The sequence below is a fragment of the Cebus imitator genome, unplaced genomic scaffold (genome assembly GCF_001604975.1).
Source record: "Cebus imitator isolate Cc_AM_T3 unplaced genomic scaffold, Cebus_imitator-1.0 Scaffold528, whole genome shotgun sequence".
Taxonomy (NCBI): Eukaryota; Metazoa; Chordata; class Mammalia; order Primates; family Cebidae; genus Cebus; species Cebus imitator.
The window spans coordinates 265,609-280,950 of record NW_016107843.1 but is presented as its reverse complement, the minus strand read 5'-3'; the positions used below and the strand labels follow the sequence as shown (position 1 = coordinate 280,950).

At 39.0% G+C, this 15,342-nt stretch overlaps 1 protein-coding gene across 1 annotated transcript in view; it reads right to left on the bottom strand.

Moving 5' to 3' along the window:
• PPP1R2C (PPP1R2C family member C) overlaps nucleotides 1-15,243 on the bottom strand; it is a 31,365-nt gene extending 16,122 nt beyond the window's left edge. Inside the window, 2 exon segments of the mRNA XM_017514595.2 lie at nucleotides 14,702-15,065; nucleotides 15,175-15,243. Coding sequence (XP_017370084.2) covers nucleotides 14,702-15,065; nucleotides 15,175-15,243 — 433 coding nt within the window.
• Between the last annotated feature and the right edge of the window lie 99 nt (nucleotides 15,244-15,342).

The following is a 15,342-nucleotide window of genomic DNA, read 5'->3' as shown; positions in this document are numbered from 1 at the left end:
CTAGCACCTGACCTGCGTAATTTAGTCTACCCCTTTATATTTTGATGACATCTGCTTTTTACCAATAATCTTTAAGGCTGTTTTTATTTCTCAAAGATTAAAGTAACATGAACTGAAAGGTACCACAGCTTTTATCTTCCCTATATTTTATCCAAGAGCTTATCTTCCTTTAGGCCAATTAATTAGACCTCTTTTTATAGGCATCACACACACAACACATATATAACTACACAGACAGGAAGAAGAAAACTCAGTCACCATAAAATGGTTTGTTTGCCAGTCTCCTAATTGGATTATCAACATCTGAGTGGAGCCCTTTAAGAGACAGGGCTAGGGAAACATGCAGCTTCTAAGGCCTAATAAACAGGCATAGATGGAGCAAAAACAGATTTTGAAGGGGATCTACTTGCTTTTAATTCCCGAGGTTCCATGAGGAAAACAGAGGTCTCTCCCCTCTGATATGAGAGCGGCAAGGCCAAGTGAAAAAAAAAATAATTCAGTCAACTGAGAAAAAACCTTCTTCCAGCAAAACAAATCAAAGAAAAGAAAAACATAAAGGCGCTTTAAATATACCTATAACTTGGATATCCACTTTTAATTAAGCTGAGCACTCTTTAAGAAAGTCCTTTTAACTCCCTTATTACCTGACTTTAGTCACACCAAGTGGCTTTCAAACTTTACTAAACTTCTGGCTTTCAAACTTTACTAAAGGATCAGAGAAAGGAAAATCCAAGGCAGTTCATGGTGGGAAAGAGAATCAGCAACAGATAGCAAAGGTCTCACAGATATCAAAGCAGAAAGGACTCATTCCTTAAGCCAGGATTGAACCCCGGGCTGCCATTGTAAAATGGCAGAGGACAAAACAAAGGCATTGCCGCATGGTTACAGGCCATGCTCTCAAGGATATAAAATGAAATGGAGGCTGGCCACAAAGTTTGCCACAGAACATATTGAAAGACACACAAAGCACACCAGATTGACTACAACTCAAGATCAACCTCACAAATACTTGTTCATAATTAAAACTTTATAGAGAATATAAACAGTGTTCTCCATCATTCCTGGCTTAGCAAAACATCTTCCAAAAGGAAAAAAACAACTATGCTTAAAAGTCAACTGCTGGCCAGGTGTGGTGGCTGACGCCTGTAATCCCAGCACTTTGGGATGCTGAAGCAGGTGGATCACCTGAGGAGTTCAAGACCAGCCTGGCCAACATGAAGAAACCCCGTCTCTAATATAAATACAAAAAATTAGCCAGGCATTGTGATGGATGCCTGTAATCTCAGCTACTTAAGAGGCTGAGGCAGGAGAATTGCTTGAACTCAGAAGGCGGAGGTTACAATGAGCCAAGATCATGTCATGTCATTGCACTCCAAAAAAAAAAAAAAAAAAAAAAAAAAAAAAAAAAAAAACGTCAACTGCTGACAGGGTAGAAAAAAGAAAGAGATTCCTGGAGAAGAACCTCTTATTCTTATACAAATAGGTACCTACACCAGGGAGAGAAACTTAATTCTGTCCAAAGGCGTCAATCCCCTTGGCCAGGGAGGTGGGGGAAGCCTCCATGAATGCATGGAAGAGATCGCTGGCCAGCTTGCCTGCTGTTGGGCACCCTCGGGCCATGCATCCCAACCTTGGCCAGGAGGGGAGTGAGGGAGTCGCCATTCACTGGTCTATTCCCACAGGCACCTGCAGCCATTGGTGTGGGGTGGTGCACAGTTTCCTCTACCCTCAGAAGAGGTCTAAGGAAAAAAAGGCTTAGAAGTGAAAGGAAAAAAGATTTTTTTGGTTTGCATAGTACTCACCCTTCCTCAAGCCCCATGTCTGGGTGCCAAAAATGTTGTAGAAAAAGCTGGGTTTTTGTCACACAAGCAGGAAAAGTTAGGCACACAGATATTTTGAAGGGTAAGGGGGAACAGAATTTATTGGGTGAAAAGGAAAAAAAAAAACCTCTCAGCAACACAAGAGGGGTTCCTGTTAACAGACCCCTATATCATAGATTGAGTCCCAGATCACTACACAAGAAGAGGAGAGGCCAGGCTCCTACCCCCTGCAAACGGTGGGAAATTCCTGAAGCTCTACCCTGTCCTCCCAGAGCGCAGGTCTGTCAGAGATTCTCTGGGGATCCCTTTTTGACTCGGCTGTCTAACCTTCATCTGAAATGCACAAAACAATGGAGTTATGCTTCAGTAGTCTTCATTGTGTTAATATTTGGCAAATACATCTAAAGATGCATTTTGTTCTGTCATGACAGCTTTTTAAATAAATAAAAACACATATCACTGATGTGTAAAATGTAATTTTAACTCTCAACTGTCTGCACAGGAGCCATGTATTCAGCAGAGCGCTGTTGTTAATCTTGGCAGGAGATCACTCCCACAGCTTTGTTTCTTCTGCTGAAAATCACATCTCTTCTATGGAGACATTCCCCAAATGCCGTAAGCATAGGAGTTCATTCAGAAGGAGAACCTAATTCTCAACCAAAGGTGGGAACACCTATGAAACAAAGAGGCACCACAAACAAGGAAAGCATCCTAGATGTCTCACTGGGTGCCATTAGTGAGAGTATAGTAAAACCCTGAGAAGGCAGTGGACTCTTTCAGGACTGATCATGCTGCCAGATGAGGAGATTAATACTCATTCAACCATGTGGTATCTGAAGACATGAGTCATGCATCAATATATCCAAGAATTGTATATAGTACTTGGAGAATTATATACTGCCTGGTATCCAAATCAAAGTGCTATTTGGTTTTGCATCTATGCTTGCCCACACTCTTTGTCATACTACTAACACAAGTTTGTGATATTCTACCAAATAGATCTCTCTCAGAAGCATACTCTGAACAAGGACTCCAGTGTAGGTAGCTTACTTGGGAGAAGACTTGCAGAAAACACAGCTAGGGGAGTAGAGAAGTAAGACAGGGAGGGGAAAAGGCAAAGAGTGTCTTATCAAAGCAATTACTACTGTGAGTACCTAGAGCTTAATCCTGTTGGTAAGCACCGGGAGCCGGTGTAGGAGAGTTACCTTCATGGCCCCGTCTCAACTCACAAGCAAGGGAACTAGAGTATGTACATCAGTTGTTGCCATCTTTACATAAGGGCTGCTGAGAGAAGAGATGGGCATTAATTCCCTAGCACTGGCATCCCAAGTGTTGATTTTCTGGGTGGTCACTTGTTTCCAGATTTATGTAAGCACATTGCTTGAGAACAGATGATAAAGGAGCTAGAACATCAATGAGAATTTCTGATGTTACACAGTAAACATCAACTTTCCCTTCCTCCAAGGGGATAATATTATTTTCAAATGTTGAATAAAGAAAAATGTCATTAATAGGGATGTCTTCTGAGATATTACAGAAAGTAATGTCAAAGATAATCAGAAAATAGGCCTTGCAAAAATTGGCTGAAGACTTTGTAAGTAGAGAAGTATTGTTTCAATTTAGAAATACTGAAATGTCTTGCTGTTATGAAAATGAAAGAAGGTCAGGCACGGTGGCTCAGGCCTGTAATCCCAGCACTTTGGGAGGCCTAGGTGGGTGAATCATTTGAGGTTAGGAGTTCAAGACCAGCCTGGCTAACGTGGTGAAACCCCATCTCTACTAAAAATACAAAAATTAGCCAGGCATGGCAGTGTGCCTGTATTTCCAGTTACTCTAGAGGCTGAGGTGGAAGACTTGCTTGAACTGGGGAAGTGGGGGCTGCAGTGAGCCTAGATGGCGCCAATGCCCTCCAGCCTGGGTGAAAGAGTGGGACTCAGAAAAAAAAAAAAAGAAAAAAGAACAAAAGGGTGTTCATCCTTTTGCTCTTGATCCTTCTTGGTTATAGAAGGAGCTATTGATCAAATAGAAGATGCTCTTATCAGCTATTGTGCTACATAAACATTATAAAGCTGGGTTCCAGAAAGCATAACTTTAGCTAAGAAGAAAATCCTAAAAGCCATGTTATACAAACTCCTTATTGCCTAGCTGATAAGGCTGAGGACCAGAGAGGTATGGTGACTTGCCCAGGGTCACACAGGTGGTTAGTGGCACAGCAGTTTTCAAGTCAAGGTTCTCAGGGACTTCCATGGCAGTGCACTTTTCTATTCCCTACATACCCCATCAAGAAGTGGTGGGAACCAAGGGGCCTAGTGCTTGTCTTATATTCAAATCAAATACCTACACCAGTTTAGATAAAATCCCCTTCTCATCTATGCCTCCTTGGCCTGCAGTATTCTTCAGTATTACTGGCACAACTGAAGTAGCAAAACTACCCCTTTCAGAAGAATTAAAAACCTAAATGTCGTGTTCTTTGAATAGCAAGTTAAAATATGAAGTGTAATAGCAAGGTAAAATACCAAGTTCAACTTGAGCAAGTTCAGCTTAAGGCACGAATGGAAAAGTTTTTAGGCAAAGGATCAATAGGTCAGCTGACTGAGTTTTCTAGTTCTGGCTGAGCCATACTTAAATTAGGAAAACAATTATGTGATCTAGGACAGCAAAATTCAATTTTACCAACAACACTGAGATTCCTTGAGGCAGTCCTTTAAAGATGGCATTATAGACAGGATTATTTCCCATGTGTACTAATATGGCTGGGGAAAATAACACACGCACACAGAGATATAAGCTGATGTGTGATTCATTCTATTCTGAAAACAAATTTTCTTGTTATTATATATCTATATTTTTTAGAAAGAGCATTATAAAAACAGCAAGAGAGTGAAATAGAAAAAGAAATGAAATGCCGCAAGTCTTTTTTATGATGTTTCACACACAAAAAGAAAAATAACTCACAGAATTGTCAGATTTCTTAGAAGATGCAGTAAACATATTGTGAGCATCCCCATGACTCACTAACAAGATGCCGTCTGCAGGGAGGTGGGGCAGGAAAGCTGTTGCCAAATTCCAGTCAATGATTTATAGTATTTGTGACTACCACATGCAAAGAGTTTCAGCTGGCAATTTTTTCTGGCTGATGTAATTTGACAGAGTTTTCTTCATTTCTGACAAGCAGTCCAGTAAGTAAGGTTAACACATTTCAACTCTAATAATCAGACAGTGGATCTAACAGTGGAGTTTGGTTCTGTCTTAGTCATGCCTATGTGTTGGTCGTGTTTAAACAGAGCCAGCAAAACAGTTTGTGGCAGCCATTCAGACATTCAGACACTGTGACATAAAGCATGGAGTCAAAGAGAGTAGAACAGTGGTTGTCAAACATCAGTGTACATCAGAATCCCCTGGAGGACTTGTTAAAATGCAGATGGCTGGCTTTGCCCCCAGAGTGACTGATTCAGTAGGTCTGAAGTAGGCCTGAGAATTTTCATTTTTAATGAGTTCCCAGGTGATGTTGCTGCTGCTGGTGGTCTCAGGGCCACATTGAGAACCACTGGAGTGGAACATTGTCCTGTCCCATCTGGCAGGTGACACAGACAAATGCAGATCCACAGCTGGAGTCAATACCTCTTTACTCTCTGGAAAGCTGAGTGATCGTAGAAGTATGAGAGAGAGGAATTCATTCTGCCATAGGTACCAGGAAGGCCTTGCATACATATATACATATATACATATATATAAAGTGACTTTTGAACTAGGCACTGAGGTGGAGAAAAATTCCTCCATGGGGAGAAAAGCCAGGGAAGGGGACCTCAGGCAGAGGATGGGTGAAGGCAAATGGTCTTTGGGATTGATCCTAATATGCTGGAGTAATAGAATGGTCACTCCTTTTATAACTATCTACATGAAAGGGCTCATAAGTCTGTTTAATCAAACATTCACAATAACTACCTGAGGTGATTGCACATGTAGAAAATGCAGTAAAAAAAGTTGACAGGGAGGGCTTCATGGCATTCCCTCCAACTGATTCTCCACTGTTCTCTGCACTTTCTCAATGCAATCGAGAGTCGCATGAATATTTTTCCTCAAAGGTAGAATACATTTCTCTTAGCGGAGAGGGCTTGATTATGCAGGGAAGCTTGGTTATCCTCTTTTAAAATGATCAGAGTCCAGTAGTGGCTTATAGGCAGCTTCAGTAGTGCCAAACAAGCAACAAACAGGTTGGGCCCATGTTCAAGCTGAATTACCTTAAGCAACAGTCATAATCTCCCTGAACCTCAGTTTACTCATCTGTAAAATGGAATAATAATATCTTGCCCCTAACATATGTTACCTGGGACAAAATAAGAAAGGCACTCATGAACTATAAAGTGTGAATACAGTGATCATCAGAGTGCTCTTGGATGGCTTTCAGCCTTCTTGATGTTCCAAAATTTAGAAAATATGTTTGAGTGACAGTGATGATTATAATTACTGACTTTACCATAGAAGACTATAAAAAAGAACCTGGAATAAACAGCTTGCTGTAAAATTGTTCATTTGCAGACAAAAGTGATCATATATGTGGTTTAATTTAATATAAAGAGTCTGCTTATTTCCTCCCACTCGTCGCCTTCCCCTATCCTTATAGCAGAATCTGAATTTATAGCTGTGTGTAGTGCTATTCAGAAAAAATGTTTGCGTGTTCATGTCTTCTTTGCATCTAGGTGTGTCCATGACACTAAGTTCTGGCCAGAAAATGTCTCATCTGGGCCTTTTGAGAGTTGTTTTTACAGGGAGCTAACTTAGCCAGTAAAGATGCTCTTCTGTCATCTTTACATTTGTCTGATGCTCACCAGAAGTGTGGATGTAATGGCTGGAGCTCCAACAGCCTTCTTGGATCATCACACAACATAAAACATAGGAGCCACAAGCTAGGATGACAGAAAAGAATGAAGAAAGAGCCTTTGTTCCTTATGACAGTGCGGGGCTGCTATTCCAACTCTCTTTTACCTAGCTCCAGATTTCAAGTGGGGAAAAAAAGCCTTTTATCTGACATATTCAACTGTTATTATTTTCCTATATTTGTGACTGAACTTCAGCTTATACAATACATATGACTTAAATTATCTGTTGCTAATGATTGTGGGAGTTCATTGTCTCTGTACTGTCACATCACTGCATGTGTGACAGTTGGTCTCTGATGCTATTGGTGTCTCAATTCACATTCTTCAGATTCATTAAAAAACATTCATGATCCAAGAACTGTTCCATCTAGGTGCTGAGGGTCAGGCTTAACTTGACTCCCCTTGTAGTATTTTACCTATCAGTAGACTTTGATGGTAAGTATTAATAATATATTCTGATACTGGATTCAAGACCTTTTTTTTTTTTTGAGATGGAGTCTCTCTCTGTTGCCCAGGCTGGAGTGCAGTTGTGCAATCTTAGCTCACTGCAACCTCTGCCTCTTGGATTCAAGTGGTTCTTCTGCCTCAGCCTCCCAAGTAGCTGGGAATGCAGGTGCACACCACCACACCTGGCCAGTTTTTGTGTTTTTAGTAGAGACGGTGTTTTCACCCATGTGGGCTAGGCTAGTCTCAAACTCCTAACCTCAAGTGATCTGTCCATCTTGGCCTCCCAAAGTGCTGGGATTACAGGCATGAGCCATCATGCCCAGCCTCAAGACCTTTTTCTGTCATTCCTTCTTGTGTCCTAAAGATTTCTGGAGAGATCCTGTGTCCTGATGTTTCCACCTTCTTCCCTTCAAAAGCTGTTTGAAGAGAAGATGCTGATATATTCCTAATTATGTTAATACTGCTCAATGTGATCATTTTCCCTAGGGGGTTGTCATTGAAATAGGTAGTCTATACATACTTGACGTAACATTGGGATAGCAGCATTTTAGGAACCTGATAATGATTGTGGGATATATTCTTTTGGACAGTGTAATTTTCCTGGTACTTCTGAAATCTCATCTCATAGATGGTCCCCTGAAGGTAAGGCTGGCCATATTTGTCCAAGGATGTTTTATTCAACAGCCAATCTCACTGGCTGTCATGGCCCAATTTTCCTAGACTCCAATTAGCACTAGATGAAAAGTACTTCATATGTGGGGATCATGTTTCTGATGTCCTTTGTTTCTCCCTAGCTCCTGATGCACACAGTAGGGACTTGATAAATGCTCTCATCAGTGAACAGCAGAGATCAATACAGGTGCATCCATCAGGCAGTCACTGTGGTTGTTATAGCAGATGACTGCCCTAGCCCTAATGGAAAATCCTCCTGCAGTGAGTGGACACTGCTTTTCAAGGAGATCAGCCCCTATCTCAATAGAAAATGGTTTCTTTAGATAATTGTGCTCAAAATGGTATATTTTGTTATCTGGCTTTTTGAGAAACATGCACTTAAAAGGAACAAAACAGAATATTGCTTCATGGCTCAGGCAATATATCTCTGTCTCTATTGTTTGTTTAAGTCTCATTAGGATCAGTTGTACCCTGAATTATTCCTTTTTCCATTTCTCCCTGCCATTATATTTCCAAGTATTTCAGAAATAAAGCCATTTTTTTTATTTTACTTTTTCATGGGAAAGTGAAAGTATTGAGTATGACAAGGCCTGTCATCAACTAATGAGAAATAGCTCCTGGGCCACTTATGACTGTTAATAAGATGATGTTCTCCCTTCTGAGCATGAGCAAGGAACTGAGATGCATGGACTCAACCAAACAATGAAGGACCATAGAGAATACAGTGGCCACAAAAAGAAAAATTGTGTTTACAAATTTAGGCTTTGGTTGCTAACATTTTCAAAGGCATCTTGAAAATTTTCCTTTAAAGAAAAAAAATAGAGAAAAGCAAAGAGATGTGAGGGAAGCAAGATTCAGTATATAATGAGGTTTATTACTTTTCAGTAAACTTCTTGCATTAGTGACACAATCTTTTCATAAAGAAAAAATTTCCTCTCATTGTTTCTTTATCAAGGAACCTGTAGAAAAGTTATTTCCAGATTAGTTTCCAATGACAAGGTGAAAATCATTAGCTGATATGCATGCATAAGTAATGTATTGCTGCAAACTGAGACTGGGTATCACACTGCAGACATGGGGTAATGTATTAGAAAGCCACTATAAAGTATTGAACACTTAAAAACACTTCATTTTCGTTTTTCAACAACATAATGAAAAGTTTCAAAGCACTCTTATCTTTCAGATTATGGTACCAGTTAATTTTTATAATTTCTTTTCCCAATAGATCTTTAGATATATGCCAAAAGTCACAGGGATGAGGATGGGTATGAAGATAAAAATTCAAAATCGGAACTGTCGCAACTAATGCTTGCAACCTTGAAAGTTAGAGCAGATCCTGAGCTATGAATTGCAATTTTATGTGGAAACAATCTATCAGCAACTGAATGCTGAGTAGCAACTGCCCTCCAGAAAATAGCTTGCCTCCTTTGGTATAGCTATATTTAAAGGATGAAAGGTCATCTGAAATTGTGGAGGCATGGAAGCAGGCATATATAGTTAGGCTTTATTGCAGATGCTGACATCATATCTGGTCCTGTCATTTTTACCTACATTTCCATTTAGAAGGAATTCAACATTTATCTAGGCCAGTGCTTCTCAGAACTTTGATATGCTTATGAATCATTTGGAGATCTTGTTATAATGTAGATTCTGACTCAGCAGGTCTGGCGTGGGTGCTGAGATTCTGCAGGACTAACAAGCTCCCAGGCAAGACTGCTTCTACTGGTCTGTGGAGAACATTTTTAGTAGTAGCAAGGTATAAGATGAGTTTGGGTATTTTTTTTTCTATAGTTTTTTGATATCGTAGTTTTTGTAATTAATTATGCCACAGATAATTTGTTAGCAATACTAGTTAAATCACCAAGATTTCCTGCCAGTCTGTTTCTATGATAGCAGTATCTATGGTACATTTCTATGTGTATTTCTATGCCTATTTTATCTATATCTTTCAATGGAAATAATTCAAGGTTATCATCTTAATAATGTTAACTCTCCTTGACATCTAGCTTCTGATATGCTATTCTTAGTGAAAGAAAAAAAAGGTAGAGTCCTGCCAGAGAATTACACATAGGTCTGGTTATACCTCCTGGAATGTATTGCACATGTGACTATCATCTTCCATAAGTGTAGAAAATATTGGGAATTGCTAATCTAGTTCAGTATTTTAACTGAAGCTTTTGTTTCCTTTGTAACATGCCCATTGCTTAATCGTGGCTCGACAGTCCCAGTGATGGGCAACTCCACATTCTATGTCACCATATTACATCTTTGAAGAGCTTTAAGAATTAGAAATCCTTCTTTATATTGAACAATCATTTTATTGTCTTGTAGCCTCTATCTATTAGTTGCAATCTTATTATTTAAAACAGAAAGGAGAAAATCTACATTTCTTTATGACAGGTTATCAATTATCAGCCATCAAACCTACCATAGGTTTCTTGTCTCCAAGTTGGAGACACTTCCAGGCACTTCAATGCCATCACACATGCATGATGTGAATAATCAGAGTGGGCATATGGGATAAAATATTCTTTTTTTTTCTGCTCCATATTCCCCATTTCTAGATGTTTTCAGGATCCTGTGTCTCCTCTCAAACACACTCTCAGGAAAGGCTGCGAAAGGTTTTCTCCCAGCTCAGTTTCTCAGCCATCTCTTACCTCTCCCTAAGAAGCACATTAATCCTATGTGTCTGTGTGTGTGTATTTCTTTTGAACATAAATGCATATTAGTACACAAAATGTTTTTAGGGGGTGATATTTCCAGTGCATTTAATTGATTAAATGTACTTTAATTCATTTAAACAATCCTTATAAAAGACATGTGGATTATTTTCAATATTTTACTCTTAGAAACATTCTGCATGAATACTTGCAATTGCTTAATCAATTGGTATATTCATTTTTAATTTTGACAGATATTGACAAATTGCCTTATGTAGAGTTCCAACAAAAACTTAACTCCTAACAACACTGAATGAGAGTGTCTGTTTTCCACAAGCTTGCTACCAGTTTGTTATAAAGATTTTAGTTTTTATCAAACTGGATAATTAAAAAATATTGATGTTGTAGGGGCCAAAAGAAAACTTCCCCTTCACTCTCTTGAGCGTTCACTGAAAATCAACTGACAAAAGTAAGATTAATAGGAGAAAAGACATACAAAACATATTAACATGCACACATGTACACGAGAATCATATAAAATATAAAAACTCAAAGAAAGGGCCAGATTGTTGACACTCAAGATGGTATCATCTTGAGGTTACAGAAGAATAAGGGCTTGGAGCATGGCAAGACAAGTTGAGAGAGGGAGAGAGAAAGAAAGGCAAGGAGTAAAGGCAGTCTTATTATGTAGCTAAAGACTCACAGGTAGCAGCTCTCAGAAAAAATAAGTGGCAGCCTGTGGTTGAGTTAATCATTCCCAGATCTGGATAAGGGGGAGGACCTCAGAGAGTCTGGTCGTTTATTTCACTAATGTAGATTTTTCTCTACAGATGCAAATCTGCTCCACAAAAGGCAGCTTTTCAGGGCTATTCCTGTCTCTAAATAGTCATCCTAAAATATGTCAAAAAAGTATATTTTGGGGCAAACTATTTTTGGTTTTTATTAGTCCCCCATTTAAAACTTTATTTTTGAAAATTTCACATATTAAAGCCCAAATGAGTAGCTCTGGAGAGATTCAGATAAGAAAGCTGAGATTGGCAATCTGGGAAGGACAACATAGATTGGAACTCGCAGCCCATATCTTCTTGAATCAGTTTTAGTCCTGTGAATAGGTCAGTTCTGTTAAATAGTTGTGTCTCATTTCAGATGGTGATATTGCAGATGAGCTCTCAAAGGGAGGCCTCTATAATGCAGACAAACAGATCTTTAATAAGAGATATTTCTGTGGAAATAGGAAAAAAAAACAAAGATTAATGCCTAGAGTAGTCTATAAACTAGTTTTTCTAGTTTCTGAAAGATCCTCAGTTAAAGTGGGCAAGTAATGGCAATATGGCAGATTTTCCTGGAAAGTAGTTCAAATCAAGTATTTCAGCGAACTTTCTAAGTGGTTGATGATGCATCGACAGGAATGAAATTTGTTTATATATAAGTTGCTGTGGTGATCTCTCCCTAAGTTTGTATAAATTTGTCCAGCTTCAGTTTGTAGGATTTAAAGAAAAGCAAAATTTTAATTTCTAGTGATTTTAAGTCAGAAAAGTGGGAGAAAATTTGGAAACATTAGTCTGGAGATTCATAGCCAGATACTAGAGGAGAAATAAAATTTAGGATTTAGTCCAGATTATAGATAAATAACAATTATGGTGGAGAACATATACCAAGGCATATCAGAATTTTAGGAATCTCATATAATTTTGGAACACATTACATTAATAGACATTTATACAAATATAACTCAAGGAAAGTTAAGCATAATTTCTTATTTGACAATGCTTCCTATATAATTTAGATATCAAATAAGCCTGTTTACTATCCAAAAAGTAAACCAAAGTATTTTATTATTTCTTATTAACACTATATGAAAATCTTATTCAAAAAGAGAAACCAAATTCTAGTTGTGTATTAGTGTATTTTTGATATTATGGCTCAATATAAAAATACTTAAAATAAACTTATTTAATTTTAGTCAGTTTAACCACACAAGATTTTGAAATTTTTCCCCAATTTTTGATATTCATTTAGTTTTATCTATATCTTTTTCCTTCATTTTTCTCTTATTTTAATAGCTTTAATCACATATGTCAATTTGGATTTTAACTATATAAAAATAATATGTCAAAGGATATAAGCCTAAACTTCTATTTAATAATCAATGTTTCTGTATGTTAACTTACTTAGAAATGACTCCAACAGTTAATGCTTATCTATTACTTAGTTACATGTTAAGTAATTACATGTTAATAACATTGACTTGAATATCTTAAATTACCGAAAAGAATTTTGAAATGATGACAGTTACCCTTCCTAATGACTCTCCCAGTTGTCCTAGGTCCTGAATACCCATGTAGCAACTAGGCTGGCTATGAAAGGCAGGGCTTATCTGGATCTTGAATTTACATACCAGGTACAATGCCCAGGAGAAGGGACAGAGCTGTGAAGAGGATGTATCGAAGATCTGATCCCTCCCAGCATGGCCAGAAGGTGCATCTGGGCCAGGTAGGATTGGACAATATTGAGCTTAGCTCTGCCCTGTAGCTGGTGGTCCAGGCACTGAGGACATGTATATGTCCTCAGGCCTTACCATGGCTATCTCTCCAGACCTCAGAATCTAGAGACTCAAAACCAAAGATATAAGCTCACAGTAAGATGTGTACCAGGCTTTGTGGGAGCACAGTAGCTGGCCCTTACAGTTTTAGCTTATAGGCAAATTAAGTAAGTATCAAAAATATTATAGAAGGAGCAGTTTTATGACTTTAAAACATGTAGTAGAGACAGCATAACCCTGTCTGATAGTAGACACAGGCAAAAATGTCTGAATTATATTTGATACTGACAATTCTGAAAACATTCTTATTTTATCTACAATTTAAAAACTAGCTTTATTTACCAAAGATTACCTCAGATTATATAGAGGTATCACATACACATAACACACAAAGACATACAGACATACAGACATAGCCAGAAGCAGATCTTATAGTGTTCATTAATATTCTTTATTTGCCAGCTTCTTCCTTTCATTCAGATAATTGATCTTTCAATTACTTGTTTCTTGCACTATGCAATTGTTAACTAGAAAACCCTAAATTTGCCCTTATAAAGGAATGATTTTTAGGTAAAACAAGGTAGAAAATTTATATATCAAAGTCATTGAACTTAGATCTAAACATTATTATTTGCCAAGACAAAGAAGGGCATAAAGGCCCAGTTAAGGCAAGATAGCCAGGAAAAGTACCTTAAACAAAGGTAAGGTTTGTTATGTAAACTGTAAGTCAATGCCTTTCTCGTAGTAAAAGCTTCTAATGGTTGAGCTACAGAGAAGGCGATGCTTTTGCACATAAAAATTTTTTTATAGATGTAAATTTATTTGACAAACGGTTTAAAAATAGCCACCCAGATGTTAGAAAGTTGTGTTCTGAAGATCAATTTAGTTGGATAGATTTTCAATTTAGTTTCTGTTTCTTAACTGTGTTACTGAATTCAGGGCAGAGCCCATTAATAAATAAAGTTGAACCCCCTTACAATTTTAGGTGTTCATGAAAGAAGACAGGTGACATTCAAAAGGATCGGTGGCACTTTGGCTGTTTTCCTCAAGGAGTCTCAGAGCCTCCAGAAGTCTCTTTTAGATTCCTTTATGTGATAACCAGAACTCTTATATGTCCTTTCAGCAATTTTTCATCCATTGACCACTACATGGAAGAAACAGGGACTGGAAGGGGGAACATATCAATGACTAAAGGAAAACGGACAAAAGATCAAAACTGGCAAAAGAAGGAGCCAAGGCAAATAAAAGAATGGAGTCCTGGGTGAAGCCAGTCTGGAAAGCTTCCTAAAATGGCCAATGAAATTTTACGTTTTTTGTTTTGAGCAACGATTATGCTGTGATATTGTGCTGGCCTAGAGCCAGAACCTGAGCAACACTATTTTATAAAATGCAAAACTCTTTTTAAATAAGTTGAAGTGGCTGCCCCATTCTCCTCACAATAACTACTGTCCTTGGCCTCTGTAAATAGAACTGCTAGTTTGTTCTGCAAAACTATGTAAAGCTGCTTACCTTTGCTTATCAGTAACTGCTAAAATCTGTGACTTCTATCACCACCCAGACGATGTGTAAATAAATATATATCTTGACTTCTGTAAACCACTGAAGTAACAAACAGAATGACAAGAATCCCCTATCCCTTGAAATGTCCGAAACCTTTTCAACCCCATCCCCGCCCCTCACCCCCACTCCCAAGGTGGTTTTTCGGGTATAAAAAAAATCGTGGCACCCTCCTTTTGCACCACAGGTTGGAGAGACGTGAGTCCTCTGTGGTCGCCGGCATAATAAATGACCCTGCAATCTGGCATACTTTTGTCTTGTGGTAACATTCTATGCTCCGGTCAAATACAACATTTGGAGGCCCCAGCGAGAATATTCTCTTTTTGTTATCACCAGACAAAAGCCATCTCAGAGTCTCGCCCGGGCGGCTGCTCCCACCATGGGGGCCTCTGGGGAGGCGCCCCCTCTTCTTTCCCAGGGCCCCGGAGAGCCACCGTGGAGGATAAGCGACCTCTTGGCCGACATTCACCCGAAATTCCTCAGGGTCCTAAAAGAAAAAGCCTCCAGAGGTAAGTCTGGTCTGGGAAGTAGTTCAAAGGAAGGGCCTGAGTCGGGGGACTGACGAGTCATTGCAACTCTGACCTGGCAAGCCTCACCGAGACGTCGCTTGAGGCTTCTGGTAGCTGGTGCAGTGGGTACCAGCGTTCGCTTCTGGTGGCTGTCATAGTGGGTGGCAGCCCTCTGGTAGCTGGTGCAGAGGGTACCAGCGTTCGCCCCTGGTAGCTGGCATAGTGGGTGGCAGCGTTCGGTTGTTTTCCGTAACC